Source organism: Crocodylus siamensis, chromosome 5 (assembly GCF_052110815.1).
Source record: "Crocodylus siamensis isolate JL-2025a chromosome 5, ASM5211081v1, whole genome shotgun sequence".
Classification (NCBI taxonomy): domain Eukaryota; kingdom Metazoa; phylum Chordata; order Crocodylia; family Crocodylidae; genus Crocodylus; species Crocodylus siamensis.
The window spans coordinates 22,302,119-22,317,061 of record NC_143399.1 but is presented as its reverse complement, the minus strand read 5'-3'; the positions used below and the strand labels follow the sequence as shown (position 1 = coordinate 22,317,061).

The following is a 14,943-nucleotide window of genomic DNA, read 5'->3' as shown; positions in this document are numbered from 1 at the left end:
CAAAGGATCTGGCATCACCCTGGTTGAGAATTGCTGTACTACAAGCACTGTTTTGCCTGTGCCAAAGCTAATCACTGTGCAGGTAGGAAAGGGCGAGTTTGGGAATGGGGCATCAGCTGCAGCAAGAAATGGTTACTAAACAGTCAGGAGAGCAAGCAGGTCCTTCACTGCTCTCTCATAGCTTCTGGAGGTTTTTTGCAACTATGAGATTCTGCTACAGTTCCTGGCCATGTGGGTGCAGCACAGCAGGCAACCCCTGGCAATGCACCTGAAATGTTCATTATCCATTACTTGAGAAATACTACTACAAGCCACAGTGCTTCTTAGATAAGACATTTAAGTCAGCTGAGAAACAAAGAGGTTTGCTTTGTATATCATTTCTTTGGTAAACTGAGTTCTATGAATACTACATCAAGCAGTATTTTTAATGCATCAAAAGTAGATGGTAAAAACACATAAGTTGCTTTGATTGATGTCTATGGAGAAATTAGTAATGACTTCTTGTTAAAAAATAGGCCAGAGAATATGCTATTCAAATGATGAAAATCTGTGCAGTAAAAATAAAAAATATACTGGTATATTTATTCATAATGTGAATTTCTATTGATATCAAAAGCAGGAGACAATCAGTCATTCAAACTACCGAAGTAAGTAGAAGGAGCCCAAAATCAACAGGAATTTGCATAATAAAAGGTAACCATATTGAAGTACATTGTATTAAATTATGGAAAGCAGCTGCTGTACATGCTTAGAAATGATTTAAAAAAACAAAAAACCAACAATTTGTGTTTCATTACTAGCTACTCATCTAGCCTGTCTTAAATTTCAGTCTAAAGTTGCTGGAGGCATGAAATTAGAACCTGCTGAATAATGGGGTTCTTGACAGATTCCTGATTTATGTATCCTTCTAGAACCTCGTGAGAAAGTGCAAAGAAAATAACTTCTTTATTAATTATATGATCCTTAAGTTTAAGAGACACCAAAATAAGATGAAGAAAAATGTGTGTTTATGGTAGACATACTGTATTTGAGCTTAATTTAGCATTATGTAGCTTGTTATGGCATAGAGATATTTTTTGATGTATTTAACAATTGGAAAGTGCAATTGATTTATTGGTAAATCCCCAAACTGTCAAAAAGTCCGTGCATGCTAGTTTCTTTGTTAGAAAGAAAAATCTTTTCTCTGCTTTTGTGGCATGAGGCAGTGTTCTCATCAATCACCTTCATTTTTTAATCAAATAGTATTAGAGACGTCAACATCTTCATCTATCTTTTTTTCTTTTATCAATCAAACTCAGTGTCACAGTAGTCAACATCTTTATCAATCTGTCAGCTCTCCCTTTTATCCATTTTACTATCACCTATTTTCAATTTAGCACCATATTCTATTATGCTATGATAGTTTAAATAAACCCTAACTGGGTTATTGTAATATTACTACTTACTTTACACATACATTCATTCTAAATAACCCCAAAGCACTTTACAAAGGAAATCTTTCAACCATCTCTGAACAGTTATCATCAATGAGACGGAGGGCATTAACTAACCAATACAACACAATAATATACAACAATGTGATTGAAGGAGAATTTTTGCTAAACGAGTACAGCAAAAAGTACTCCCTTCAGGTATTTAAAGTGTGACCATCACAGAGCTAAGTGAATGGAGTCAAATATCCTAACAGTCTGATTCCCTGCTCTCTGTATACACAAATGTCTTGCAACGTTTCCTTTTTCTTTCCATCATCATCCTCTTCTTATAGCCTTTAGGGATGTTGTTGTGGGAAAGATACCGTAAGCAGATTGGTTACATTTTGCTCCGAAAGTCGTAAGAACTGAGAACATTCTCAAAGGAGTTCTATAGTTGTGGGCTTGCTGCAAGGAAGGCACATGAATTCTATCCTGGGGGTAGTCAATTTGTGTCCCTTTAGAGCAGGGGTGGGGAAAAAAATGGCCTGCAGACTGGATCCAGCCCACTGAGGGATTTTGTCCAGCCCATGGCGGGTCCCTCAGTCCCACCCTCCCAGATACAGAGGCAGCCTAAGTTGTGGCACATGGGGCTTCTCCTGCCACCCCCAGGTGCACAGAAGGGCTAGGGTGGTGCAGCAGCCAGACTATCTGGCAGCCCTTCTGGTTGCCACTGTAAGCCCCAGTCCAACTGCCAGACCCAGTCCCACTGCCTGGCCATGCCAGGTTGTCCTCCCTGCACACACCACTGCGGGCAGGGTGCTTAGCCCGGCAGCAAGTATGGGGCTGCAGAGCCAGCAGGGAGTGGCATCCAGGAGCAACCTGGGTGGGTGGGGCCTGGGAGAACCCAAGATCTTGGGGCAGTAACAGCATGGGACAAGGGCTTGGGTCAGAGCTGTAATCCACTGGCCGCACACCCCTGCAACAGGTATGAGTTCCATGGGCAGGGGCAGGAACATGCAGAGAGAACATCATGGCTCTGCCCCAGCCCCGCAATGTTACTGTCCTGCAACTGGGGAGTTGCATCCAGGGGCAGGCCAGGGTTTTGGGATGGTGACAGGGCAGGGCTGGGACCAGGGCAAAGCTATGATCCGCTCCCTGCATGCCCACAGAACTGGAGCCCATCACTGAGGCATGCAGACAGCACATCACAGCTCTGCGCTGGACCTCAAACACAGTGGCAATGCGTATGGGGTGCATGTGCACCCCCTGAGGGCGCTGGTGCCCCCTGAAAGCGCCAGCCAGGGAGCACTCCAGGAGAAGTGGTCCTCCTCCAGCAGCAGATCCCACTGACCTGGAAGAGCCAGTGGCGCACCGCTGCTAGTTGCGGATCAGCAGGATTGGCTGCAGGGGTGGCAAGTGCCCACCCTGACTCAGGAGGCAACAGTTGTCCATGCTCAGACCCATGCTGTCACTGGTCCGTGACCCTTCCCCATGGTCCTGGCCTTAGTAGGTCTTGGGGAATTCTAGAACAGCCAGTCTGACTTCAAAACCTAGAAATTACTAGACCACATTATAAAACAGCCAATTTGAAACTACCTGGAAGAGAAGTAGATAATCATTGGTAGCTAACACTGATTTAAGAACAAATCATGTCAAACCAACCTAATTTCCTTTTTGGACAGGGTAACCGGTTTGGTGGGAAGAAGAAAAGTGGTGGACACAATATACTTGGAACTTCCTAAGATGTCTAACTCAGTATCACATGCCATTTTCATAAGCATGCTAGAGAAAAGTGTGCAACAATCATCATGAAATTCGTTGATTAACACCAAGCAAAGGGTAGCTATTAATGGACTGAATCCAGACTGACTAGAAATTTCAAGTGGGCTTCCACAGGAGTCCACTCTTGTCCAATCTTTAAAGGTTGTTTAAAATGTTTATTCATTACTTGGATTCCAGGACAGAGAGTACATTGATCAAATCTGCATAAAGCATTCTGGAAGCCAGGATTAAAACCAAAGAAAACTGGAAAACCTGGAGCTGAGCAAAAGAGAACAAAATGAAATTCAACAAACACAGAGAAGAAAAGCTAAATGAACAAATATAGCACTGGTTTGGCAGTAGTACTGTCAAGAAGGGGTACGGTGAATCACAAATCAATATAAGTCAACAATATTATCCTGTTACAAGAAAAGTAAATGCAATACTGGGATGCATTAACAGAAGCACTGTATGCAAAGAATAGGAGGTGATAGTGTAACTACTTTCCACAAGTTATGCCCCAGCTAGACTACTGTGTCCAGTCTGGGGCAACCCTGAAGAGGGTCCAAAGGCAAAGGATGAACATAATTAATGGGCTGAAAAGAAAACAATGTGAGAAAAGGTTTAAGTAATTAGGTATGTTTAGTTGGAAGAAAAGGAGATTAAGGGAAGCCATGACAACAGCATTCATATATTTGAAAAGCAGCCATAAAGATGTACAAATATTCTCTTCTCCCATGCCAGATGGCAGGACACACAGTAATGGGTTTAAACACCAGCAAAACAGATTTATACAAATCTCAAGAAAACTCCCTAACTAAAAGCAGCTTGACAACCTTGTTAACAAACAGGAATAGTTCTGTTGACAAAAGTAAAAAAATAAAAAGGATCGTTTTGTGCTGTAGCTAACAGAGTTTAGATCTTGGTTTATGCCGCTTACATTTTATAGACAGTATATCAACAATGGCTTGTACCAACCACTCGGGGAATGCTGGCTTATTAAAGGGATTTCTGGTTCATTTGCTGCTTGGTAATGCAGAATTGTACTGCACCTCTCAACTTACTCAGGGTCTATGGAAGACTTGTTTGTAGCCCAAGAATTGGTACCTGATCACATGCTGCTGCTACCTCTCCTTAACAGCTGCTAAATGCCATTAAAAGCAGCAAAAATACTTCCTATTACATGTTCATATATTCAATTGTTGCAATGATCACAAATACTATCTGATTACAAGCAAGCCAAGGTCCGCATATTCAAAATCTGTAAATCAATTACAACAAAGTCCAAGAATCATCAGGACGCAAAATAATCTGGGTGTACGTGTGTGCAGAGAAAACAGCATTGGACCCAGATTTAAAACCACAGTATTCTGTGAGAGTCATTGTTAATGGATTGATAATGAATTATCAGTGATTCAACCCAGACTAAACTTCCTGAATCACATCATAATAAGAAGCTTATTCACCACTGATTTTGCATCTGTTAGCATGACTTTTATAATCACAGGCCATATCCAGATGAGCAGAGCCATGCGATATGTGGCATGGCAGACATCTGAGGCGCTACACACTGCACATTCCATTGTTTGCCACACTGCAAGGGAACAGAATGGGAGGGGATATCCAGGGGTAGAAAAAATCTGCTGAAGAAAAGTGAAGTGGTACACATAATAGCAGCATGTGCTGCCCAAAGCCAGAGCCTGGCCAGCTAGAGGTGCCCTCCAATACCTGGCTCCTTTAATCTTACATGTTCTCCTGCATGCACCTCACCCCTTGCCTCCCTATCCCACTGCTCCCTCCTGATCAGCAGGGAAGCTAAAACCACGGTTTTAAACATGGCACTAGCTTTGCCTCCCTGCCAGTCAGCAGCAAACAGCAGGGCCATCCAGAGCCCCTTAAGCCAATCAGTGACAGGAGGCAAAAACAGTAGCATGTTTAAAACCACAGTATTTGCCTACCCACTGGTCAAGAACAAGCTGCAAGTGGGAGCCTCCACCAATCAGTGGAGGGGGGAAGGAAGGGGGCATGGGGAAATCTGCAAGACTGAAGGAGCCACAGTGCACCCCTTTTGCCATGAATTCAGTAGGTCCCTAGATATGAGCTACTACTCATCCACCAAACATATGTGACAAAAACCTGCTGTCCAATGACCACTCTGTAAATGACTTGGACTAACACTGAAAAACACCTTGAGAAAGCATTTTTTCCTCAGACATAATTTAATAGAAAATGAGGTACTAAAATGTGAGAATTCACCTAACTCAACTTGAAAAAGTGGTGGATTGTCCAGACGAACATAAGAGAGCTAGAAGGGATTTTACAGGTATAGAATAGACTCTAACTTCCCTAAATACCCAGTAGCAGGGCAGGGCAATCTGGAGGATGCATGATACAAGTGACATGGGTAGCCTGTGTGTGGTACGTATGGCTGGCTGTGCCCAAACAGGTGTCCCTGCTCCAAAATCTGAGCAGAAGTCAAGGAACACGCATGACATTCTCCAGGGGTAGTCAAGTTGTCTAGCAGAGAATGCACTGATTGAAAATGGAGGCTTGAAACTAATATTGCTCTGTGCCACTAATCAAATGTTACTTGGAAATCTAGAGCGCACCAATAAAGATTTTCTTGGCTGATACCAATGGCCAATTATTAACCAGCTATATCAGCTGATTGGTGCACTCCTAGTAAAGGGATTGAAGTGGCACTCAGGGAACACATGGGGGAAATCTTTGGCATGACTACAAAAAAGGCTTGCCCACCCTGCAATAGCATGCAACTTCCCAAAACAATTTATAGCAAAAATAAATCTTCTTAAAGAAACTGTCTAGAGGAAGCGATCCACATAAACACAGTAGAAGGCTACTTTACCTGTTGAAGCTTGGTCATTGACTGCAGCTGCATCACGTGCAATGAACTTTGAAATAAAATATTTTCTTCCTGTTTCTGATGCAACTCTTCATCATATATTCTTTATTCCGATAAAGCAGACTAACAGGCTGATTTGCCTTTCTTGTGAATTCATGTATTAAAAAATTGTTATCTGAAGGTATCGCCTTTGTTGAAAGGGGCCATAGAACAATTATTTTTATGTTTTATGTTATTAAATATAATAACTGAATTGTGGTTGGTGAATAAATCACTAAAAGGATTTGTAGTGTAGAACTTCTAGCCCTAATCATACACTTACATTTTTGATTAAGAAAAAAGAACTAGAAATCTGAGAAAATATAGATTATTTTGTCCGAGTCAGAAGCTGAAATCAGCAGGACAAAAGCTGCAAAACTAATGCAAAACACAGTGAAAAGAAATACGGATGAAGCTGCTCACTGAAGAGACTTTATTAGTGATCTGCTGTCCAAACTTTTATCAGAAAACAAAACAAAACAAAACATCTTCAGGGTTGATCCTGTTGTAATTACTCCACACACAACAAGAGGTCCTTCAGTGTATGTCACAGAACAGACTTTCTTCTTGGAGACTATTGTATGTGTATGAGTTTAGTCAGGCCAAGTAACTGCATTTTTTTTGAGCGGAGAACTCAATAATAGCTGCAAACCCAAAGTACAATTGATTTGTATTGAGTATTAGACCTGACTGAACCAATCTTATGTCCTGTATAGAAAAAATGAATGAATGAATATACTTACTGAAAATTAATAATGGAGCTAGGAGAGTAAGGAAAGGGAAAAAGACAAACAGAGGAACAATCCAAGATTAGCAAACTGTATTTGCGTTCTCAGATTTTATAGAATTTCTCTCACTAAAATCCAGTGTAATAATGTTGAATATTGTTACTCCCTGGAAAAGAGGAGATTGGTATTTTTGTTTTTTTAAATTACCGTATTTACCTGAATCTACAATAACCCTCAATTTAAGACAACTCCCCAAAAATTAGATTCTATACATGAAAAATGTATAATTTAGTGATAATTTTCCATGTACAGAATCTAATTACTGAACGGTCATCTAAAATTTGCACCCCCTCCCCGCCATGCTAGTGAGGAAAGTAGTGGCAGAATGGCAAGTAGCAGCAGGGAAGGCAGTGGGGGAGGTAGTAGGGAGGCAGATGGTGAGCTGGGGTCAAGCAGCTTGACCCCTTGCCATATCCCTTCCACCACTTGCCCTCCCTTACCTCCCACTGCTTAGCTTCATTTGATATGTTTAAAAATGACCGTCATGTTGTCCAGGGTTAAGCAACCTTCAAAACTGAAAGAAACACTGGGACAGAAAAAATCCAATTCAGAAGTGTTAATTTGACTGTCAAACTTCTAGCACGGGTAGTTGCTGCATCTCAGGTAAAGTATATAAAAATACAGGTTTCTTCCCTTTAGTCAGCTGAGGCCGAATATGTATTCTCATTTCTTTGTATTGTTTGTAATTGATAAGCCGAGTAAAAAAACTGGGGTTTGCATTAAGTTCTGTACCCCTAGTGCAAGTTTATGTATGTTAAAATCAGCATCCAACTCACTTTTTAAGACTGAAGGGAGTTCACAACATAAACTGTGTAAAGTTGATATTGAGCCCTGTGAGAGACTACCTGTACAAAATAACAATAAAGATTGCTAGTATAAATTCATATATTCCCTACAGATGATTTTAGAGTCTGGGAGAGCTTTCCATTGGGACAGCCAAAAATTACTCTTCCAAAAAGGCATGGGGACAGAACTAATTTTATCCCCAGGAAAAATAAAAAAATAAGGTGCACAAATATTAGGCTGGGTTCCCTATTATAGTCACCATGGAAACATCACCGTATCTACACGAATGTTGAATAGTTTGCAAGTGTCCAAATCTGAATTAAATCAATAATTTGTAAAAGTGCAAAGACAAAAAATCAGTTATTCAGTACTAAAATAAGTTTTCTAAGCATATCCATCAGTGCAAGGTATACTTCATAATGTGTCAAACTATAAAAATACAAAAGCATAGATATAATGTTTAATGCATAATGTCAATGCGTAATACAGTACTAAAATAATGCCGCCAATCTAAAAAGAGGTGGGTTTGTTTTATAAATGTAAACTTTACCTGAATATCCCATGAGAGGAGTTCGGCTTCTGCAACCTGACCTACTAGAAGAGAGGGGTGTTTTTCCTACCCAAGCACTATTCAAACCTCTTGCTGAAGAAGAGCTTGTAATATTAACTGTGCTAATATTCTCTGCGTAAGAACTTTTGTCCCCAAAGTATGAATCTGCAAAAAAAACAAATGTAGAAAGGTTTTTTTAAATATAGGCAACAAAGAGACACATGTATTGTCTTAATGTGTATTCAATTTAAAAGAAAACAAACTGAAAACATACTCTTTATAAACAAAGAAAAATAACTGAGACCTTTAATAAGTCATTTTCATGAAGTTTAAGATTTTTTTATTGAACCTTGAAGCACTGTTAGATTAATAATATTAATATATTCCTAGTATAAAAATCAGGAAAAAAATCATTAAGATTTTGTTTTAGAATCCAGATTGGTACGATCATTATTCTATGCTTACTCACAGTAACATGAAAAATCCTTGTTTAAAACTTAGAAATAGCTCTTATCATGAAAACTAATAGATTTTCAAAGAGATTTGCAGATCTACCCAAATCTTTTGGTTAGATTTGGTAGATTTCCTAAGTGCATCTCCCTTTAGGTTTCAATATCCATGTCCAAAGCTGCACAATGCCCTTTCAGGAATTCCCAAATCTGAAAAGGGTCATAAAAAGAAAGTATGTCCTACCAATGAAAACCTATTTAAAGGGTAATAAAAGAGAAGAGGAAGAATCATGTTCAAAAACTCCTCTTTTCACCTATATGGTTCAACTTTTAAAGTCATATCATTTATAATTCAAGAAATGGTATGTTGCCTGAAGCTTCCATTTTACAGAGACATTTTAAGTTGGCTCTGCAATTTAAATCAGATGACAACACATTTACCACAGAATTTGCTTCCATTTTAGTATTAGTCTGTTTAATATATACTACTGACTTTCAAGCAGTTCTCATGAGATAAGTGCACCACTATATCACCCCATCTTAAATTAAATTAAATCAAATCACAAGATGGCGCAAAACGTAAAATATAATAGGAATATTTTTTCTCATTTAAAAACTAGAAGGTATGTAGAAGAAACTCCATTAAAAGTACAAAAATGTGTTAACATAATAAGCTCTGTGAAACAAAGCATCAGTCCTCTCTAATATGAAATACAACTACTGTATGTTGGTTTACAACGTATCATGCTTAGATATTCTTGTTAAATGCCTCATGAATTATACCAAATGATTTTCAAGTGGCTGGCACAAAAAGACAAAGAGTTTACAACACTGTTCATGTAAAACTATCTTTGTTACAAAATGATAACTGAAGTACCATTAAAACTCGGCATTTACTGTCCCAGACTCCCTGGAGTAACCACAGTATTCTGCAGGTAATCCTCCAGGTTAACAAATCACCGCATGCTGGTAGATGAGTTTTCAAATGGTATTTACCACACTAATCACACGAGGGATGGGGTTCATTAAAATATCTGATTAACAAGCTACCTGATGAACAGAAGGTGGCTGCCAAGTATGAGTGGCAAAAGCTTGAACTACCTTTGTATGATGTTGAATGGTTTCCATTTAAACTATTCACATGTACCATTGTGTTGCATATACACTCTTGAAATAGACTGGGGTGAAGGAGCATATAGGGCAGAGTGGCACCATAGAGAATAACCAAGAGATGAGCTTCTGTAGGCAAAAAAAACTACTTCATCAGATGGGGTGATGGAAAATTTAAACACCAATGTGAATGGTTTCTTAAGGCAGGGGTTTTCAACCTTTTTTGGTTGGTGTACTCCCGGCTGCCAGTAGAGAAGCAGGGAGTCCTGGCCGCCGGTCAACAAGTGGGAGGAGTGGGGAAGAGGGAGGTCCCTCGTGCAGTGTGTAGCTGCAAAACTGGACATGCCGGTGGCACATGGCACTCAAATGGAAGTGCTGGCGGTGCATCATGCTGCCCCGTTTCTCCTCACTGCTGCCAAGTACCCCCAGGGTACGCATAACCCCGGTTGACAACCTCTGTCTTAAGGTTTTACACCTCTACACAAGGTAATGCAAGCTTTCCTATTCCATGTGCATAAATAACCTAGTATATCTAGGATGAAGTGCTTAAAAGCTGAACGATCCTGCCAAACACAGGCTTGTGCTTTGACTTTTGCTCACCGGCGATTACTAGGAAACTAGTATTAGGATTTAGTATTCTAGTAAGGTGTACTTTAACTCATTTCTTTTCTATGCACTGTACTGAACTGGGGGCCCAGCTTTCCCCGAACATTGTATGCTACCACACATGAATCTGACCCACAAGGCCCTAAATGGCCAGAAGCCTGCATGCCTAACGGACTTCCATTTCCCTCATACCTCACTGTGATCCTTCGGGTCAGCCAAGAGTACCATCAACGCACCAAGACCGCCTGACAAAAATGTGTTCATTTGCAGTAGTGACGTCTCAGTGCTGGAACTCCCTGCTTTTTAAGGCTCACCAGACTAACCCTAGACATCTTTTAGAAGTGCTAAAAGACCTTCTTTATTGGGCAGGCATTTAACAAATAAAGCTAAGATGGGATTCTTTTTTTTTTGTGGGTGTAACTATCTTATAGTTTTTAGCAAAGACTTTATATTATTTTCCCTTTTCTGTATAACTGCCGCGCGGCACTCTCACATTTATGTAACCTTGAAGTCAACTGTTAATCAAAATGAACGCTTTGTACTTTTCTCCACTGGCATTAAGCTACACATGCGCATTCTGTAAATTTCATTTCTTATCTAAAAGTATCATTTCTACAGAAATGAAACTTATGTAGAAAATCTGCCTAGCAATAATTATGTAAAAGAAAATTATCCTATCTGTATACTATAGTTAGTGTCACAGAGGCAGTCCAACAAACATCTATAAAAGAGGCAAAAAAGCAGGAAGCAGCAGAGACGACAACTGGAAAACTCTGTGGGCCTGATCACCCCGCAGACCGGTTCTCAGCCTCCCCGCCTGGGCGTATCCCAGCGAAGATAAAGGCCTCAGAAATCTGACAACTGACAACGATTCACTGTGTTACAGTATTGCTTTGTATTTCCCATTCATGAGCCGTTGACCAGTTCTGGGACTTAAGGAGCCGGCAGCCGCACCTAGCTTTGGACTAGTTCCACTGTCGGAACGCGAGGGCTGGCTCTGGAACCTCGTGAACCAACGGACACCTGATAGAATATCCCATTCATGAGCCGTTGTCCAGTTCTGGGACTACGGAGTCGGCAGCTGCTGGCTCTGGAACCCCGTGAACCAACAGACCCCTTTAGTATCCAGCATACTGTAACTGAAGAAACATCGGAGACTCCGCTTCTCGACTGCCTCTCATCGTAGCTTAGACAGCATATCTACGCTCGCTATACTTGTATTTACTGCAGCTTCGTTCCAACCGGCCTCCCCTCTTACTTGTAAGAGGGTGAGGCCAGGTGAGTGAATAAACCTTTTCATTTTACTCTATATCTACTCCGGAATAACTTTTATGACTAACATTCCATATCAATGAGCCGTCGACCAGTTCTGGGACTTAAGGAGTCGGCAGCTGCACCTAGCTTTCGACTAGTTCCACTGTTGGAACTCAAGGGCTGGCTCTGGAACCTCGTGAACCAACGGACACCCTATAGATTAAGAGACACTAACTACTTACTCTAAGTTGTCTACTTGTGCCAACTCGGCGAACCTCGAGGGCGGCTAAGAGCTACCTCAATCCCGCCCCACAAGCCGCGCGCTCGCGCAACTCCGCAAAGCCCGCGGCTCCCCTAAGCGGTGCTGGAGCCACTAGCCCGGCATTTCGCCACAGTGGGGAGGTAAGGGGAAGGGAAAGACGGACAGGAAAAGAGGTCTGTTTATGTTGATACTTTAGTTTTTTCCTCTTGCTTGTTCTGTTGTATGTTATTCTGTTCTTTGAGAGCTTTATCAAGCCTTTGTTGGGAAGGGTGGCATATCAATCCAAAAAAAAAAAATGCGTATGTTTGAGAGGCTACAACTAGAGGCACGCACAGAAGAAAACAATGAGTGGCAAGTTGTAGGGTCCCCATCTCCAGGACTCATACTGCACCGAGGCAAGAGTTTTATCTTTGATTTCTATGGCCTTACCTTGAGTGACAAAGAAAACATGGCTTTTAATCACATTCATTCAAGTTAGTGTAACACAACAGCAACATATTTAAGACTGCATTTGTACAAAGACTTAAAAGGCCTTTTTTTTTTTTTTTAAGGAAATTTTTTTGCATCCCAAGTCAAATCAGCCAAATCAATTCCAGATCTGCGAGCCATTCAAGAACCACATGACCCTGCTACCAGCAAGCAACCTCCACCCCTGCCTGGGGCTTCAGACGCTTCCAAATCCTTTAGCGGACATCCTACACGCAGGTGCAAGCCTTGGGGCTCGGATGCCCCTGGGTTTTGCTTGGCCTCAGCCATATGGCCACAGGAACAAGCTAGGGTGGAGTCTCCCATTTCTATAAAGTTGGTGTATGGCCAAGATCTTCGCACTGGAAGTGAACATGAGACGCTAACCTCAGCCACGGTACTTTCCCTGGCAAGGAAGTGGGTTTTCCCCTGCAACTAGGAAAACCACCTTAGCTGTCATGGTGTTTCCCCTTAAATGCCTTTCCACTCAACCTTAACCAAATGCTATAAAGCTAACAGCACCAAGCCGTGCACCAAGAGGGCCAAAGGGAGCAGAAACACTCCCCCACTATGGACCTCAGCGAGGCTGGTGTGGCTCCAGCTTCAGGCACCGTCCCTCCAACGCCAGCCTAGGTGGCAAGAGCGGGTCGGACACGATCCTGAGAAAGAAAACTGGCGTGGAAGGAGACGGGTGCAACTGCGCCCTGCCAGGCCAACGAGCCAGGCCTCAAAGAAGCTACTGCTGCCCCCGGGGCCCAGGGAGGGGTTGATTTAAACTGGGAAAGACAACGAAAGTCCGGCCAGGATACAGATAGAGCCGGACGGATGCTTTCCCAAGTGATTCACCCTGTTGACGTTATTGGCCGTCGCCGGGACCGGGGGGTGGAGACACCCCTGGGAGGCGGCTCCCCACTGCGCTGCGCCGCCCACCTCCTCCTCGGCGGCCCGGCGTGAGGCCGCTGCTGCAGGAGCCGGCCCCGGGCTGCGGCCGCGCCCCGCCGCACGCGGAGCCTCCCTCCGGGCCCCGTGGCGTCTGCAGCAGCCCGAAGCTGTAGCGGGCAGGCCCCGCCGAGCCGGAGCCGGTCGAAGCCCCCGCGCCCCGCTCCTCGCTTCCCCGTAGCATCTCCCGGCCCCGCACAAGATGGCGCCGCCTGCGCGTGCGCAGGCGGGCCCCTGGCTCGGCAGGGGGCGCCGTCCACAGCCAGCACCCCCCGGCTCCACGTGCCCGGAGCCGGGCCGGGCCGCGTCCTGGCACAGCTAGTGCGGGAAGAAGTGATTAGACGGAACCTACCCCTACCCGGGGCGGGCTCTCTTCTGCCCTCCGGTTTTCTCTCTCTGGGGCCCAGCGGTAGTAAGAAAAGTCACGGGATGGCTGGACGCTGCCCGCTGTTAGCGTCGGAGCGAGTCTGGCAGACGCGCCCTTCACGTTGGCTGGGCTGAGCCGGGCGCGGGGTGACTTCCAACTCTTCTTCGTTCAGTGGATGCTGCAGACTCCCAGGGTCGCCAGACCCGTCTTCTGGCAGTGCAGCAGCACGAGGCTGTTGTCTGAGCAACCAAAGCCTAGTGAAACCCATACAGTTTTAAGGCAGCGACTAGTTAGTTACAGGTCATTGAGACGTCTTTTTAACTGCGGGCTCTTTTGCTCACGACCTACAGAGTCATCCTCAAGGGAGAGCGAAGAAGTTCTTTGGCACCACGGTGATGCCCAGATTAAATCATTCCTTTCTAGTTGAGACGCTGAACTGATTTACACAGCTGGTCCCTGCTTGTCTGTCTGATTCAGGTTACTAACAACTGCACCTGAAGTGAGTCCACCTAACAAGGGAAGCAGAGATGAAGTCTGCTGGATTTCCAAGATTTTCAGGGACTAAAGCAGCTTTGAAACAATTACAGCTGATCTGTGACCAGCACTCCAAGTTGCAAGGAGCCCTTCACACAGAGGCTCCACTACCCCTGTTCAAGAAAAAAAGCATCTTTCTAGACTAATCGGTTGCATTTGGCTTTACTGTAGGGTCATCTTCTGTAGGTGACCTACCTACAGAACATACTGATTTTGATTTCAGCATCAAATTGAATAGCAAATTAAAACATTTCTTTAATAATTTTTTAAAGTTTGCATTTACTAAATAACTAAGCCATTTTTGCTTAAGTATAAGCAATATTTTATAAGTGTATTGCATAGTTTGTGTTACATGCTTTGTCTTTCCAGTGTTGCTCCAATTAGGAGATTGCACCAGCTTTAAAGATTATAAGCTGGTTGAAGGTTTTCTGGATTTTAATTATGTATTACCTAGTCTTTCACTTTATGGAGGAATTAGTATTTATTTTTTACAGTCCTTTAAAATGAAACTGTAAGGTAAGAGCTCCTCCTAGTGTCTCATCATCAGCAACAAGTAACTAAAGAAAGTTTCAGAGCTGTAGTGACATTGTGAGGTGCTAACACACAAGCAAGTAAAACATTTTAATTAGAAATACAAAAGGGGTGGGAGTCTCTACTGGCAAGCCCCTAAAGAACTAAGTCAATACAGGAGGACAGTATGTGTAAACTTCAAAGTGAATATTAAATAGTATAAAACAAAATTAGAATAATACTATTTC

The 14,943-nt window shown here is 42.8% G+C and overlaps 1 protein-coding gene across 1 annotated transcript in view; it reads right to left on the bottom strand.

Annotated features, from left to right (window-relative positions):
• MSH4 (mutS homolog 4) overlaps positions 1–14,834 on the bottom strand; it is a 79,257-nt gene extending 64,423 nt beyond the window's left edge. Inside the window, exons 1-2 of the mRNA XM_090046811.1 lie at positions 13,276–14,834; positions 8,200–8,364 (exon numbers count right to left, since the gene is read on the bottom strand). Of these exons, the coding sequence (XP_089902937.1) occupies positions 8,200–8,364; positions 13,276–13,468 (358 nt within the window). The 5' untranslated portion in view covers positions 13,469–14,834. The remainder of the gene's footprint in view (positions 1–8,199; positions 8,365–13,275) is intronic.
• Positions 14,835–14,943: the final 109 nt, after the last annotated feature.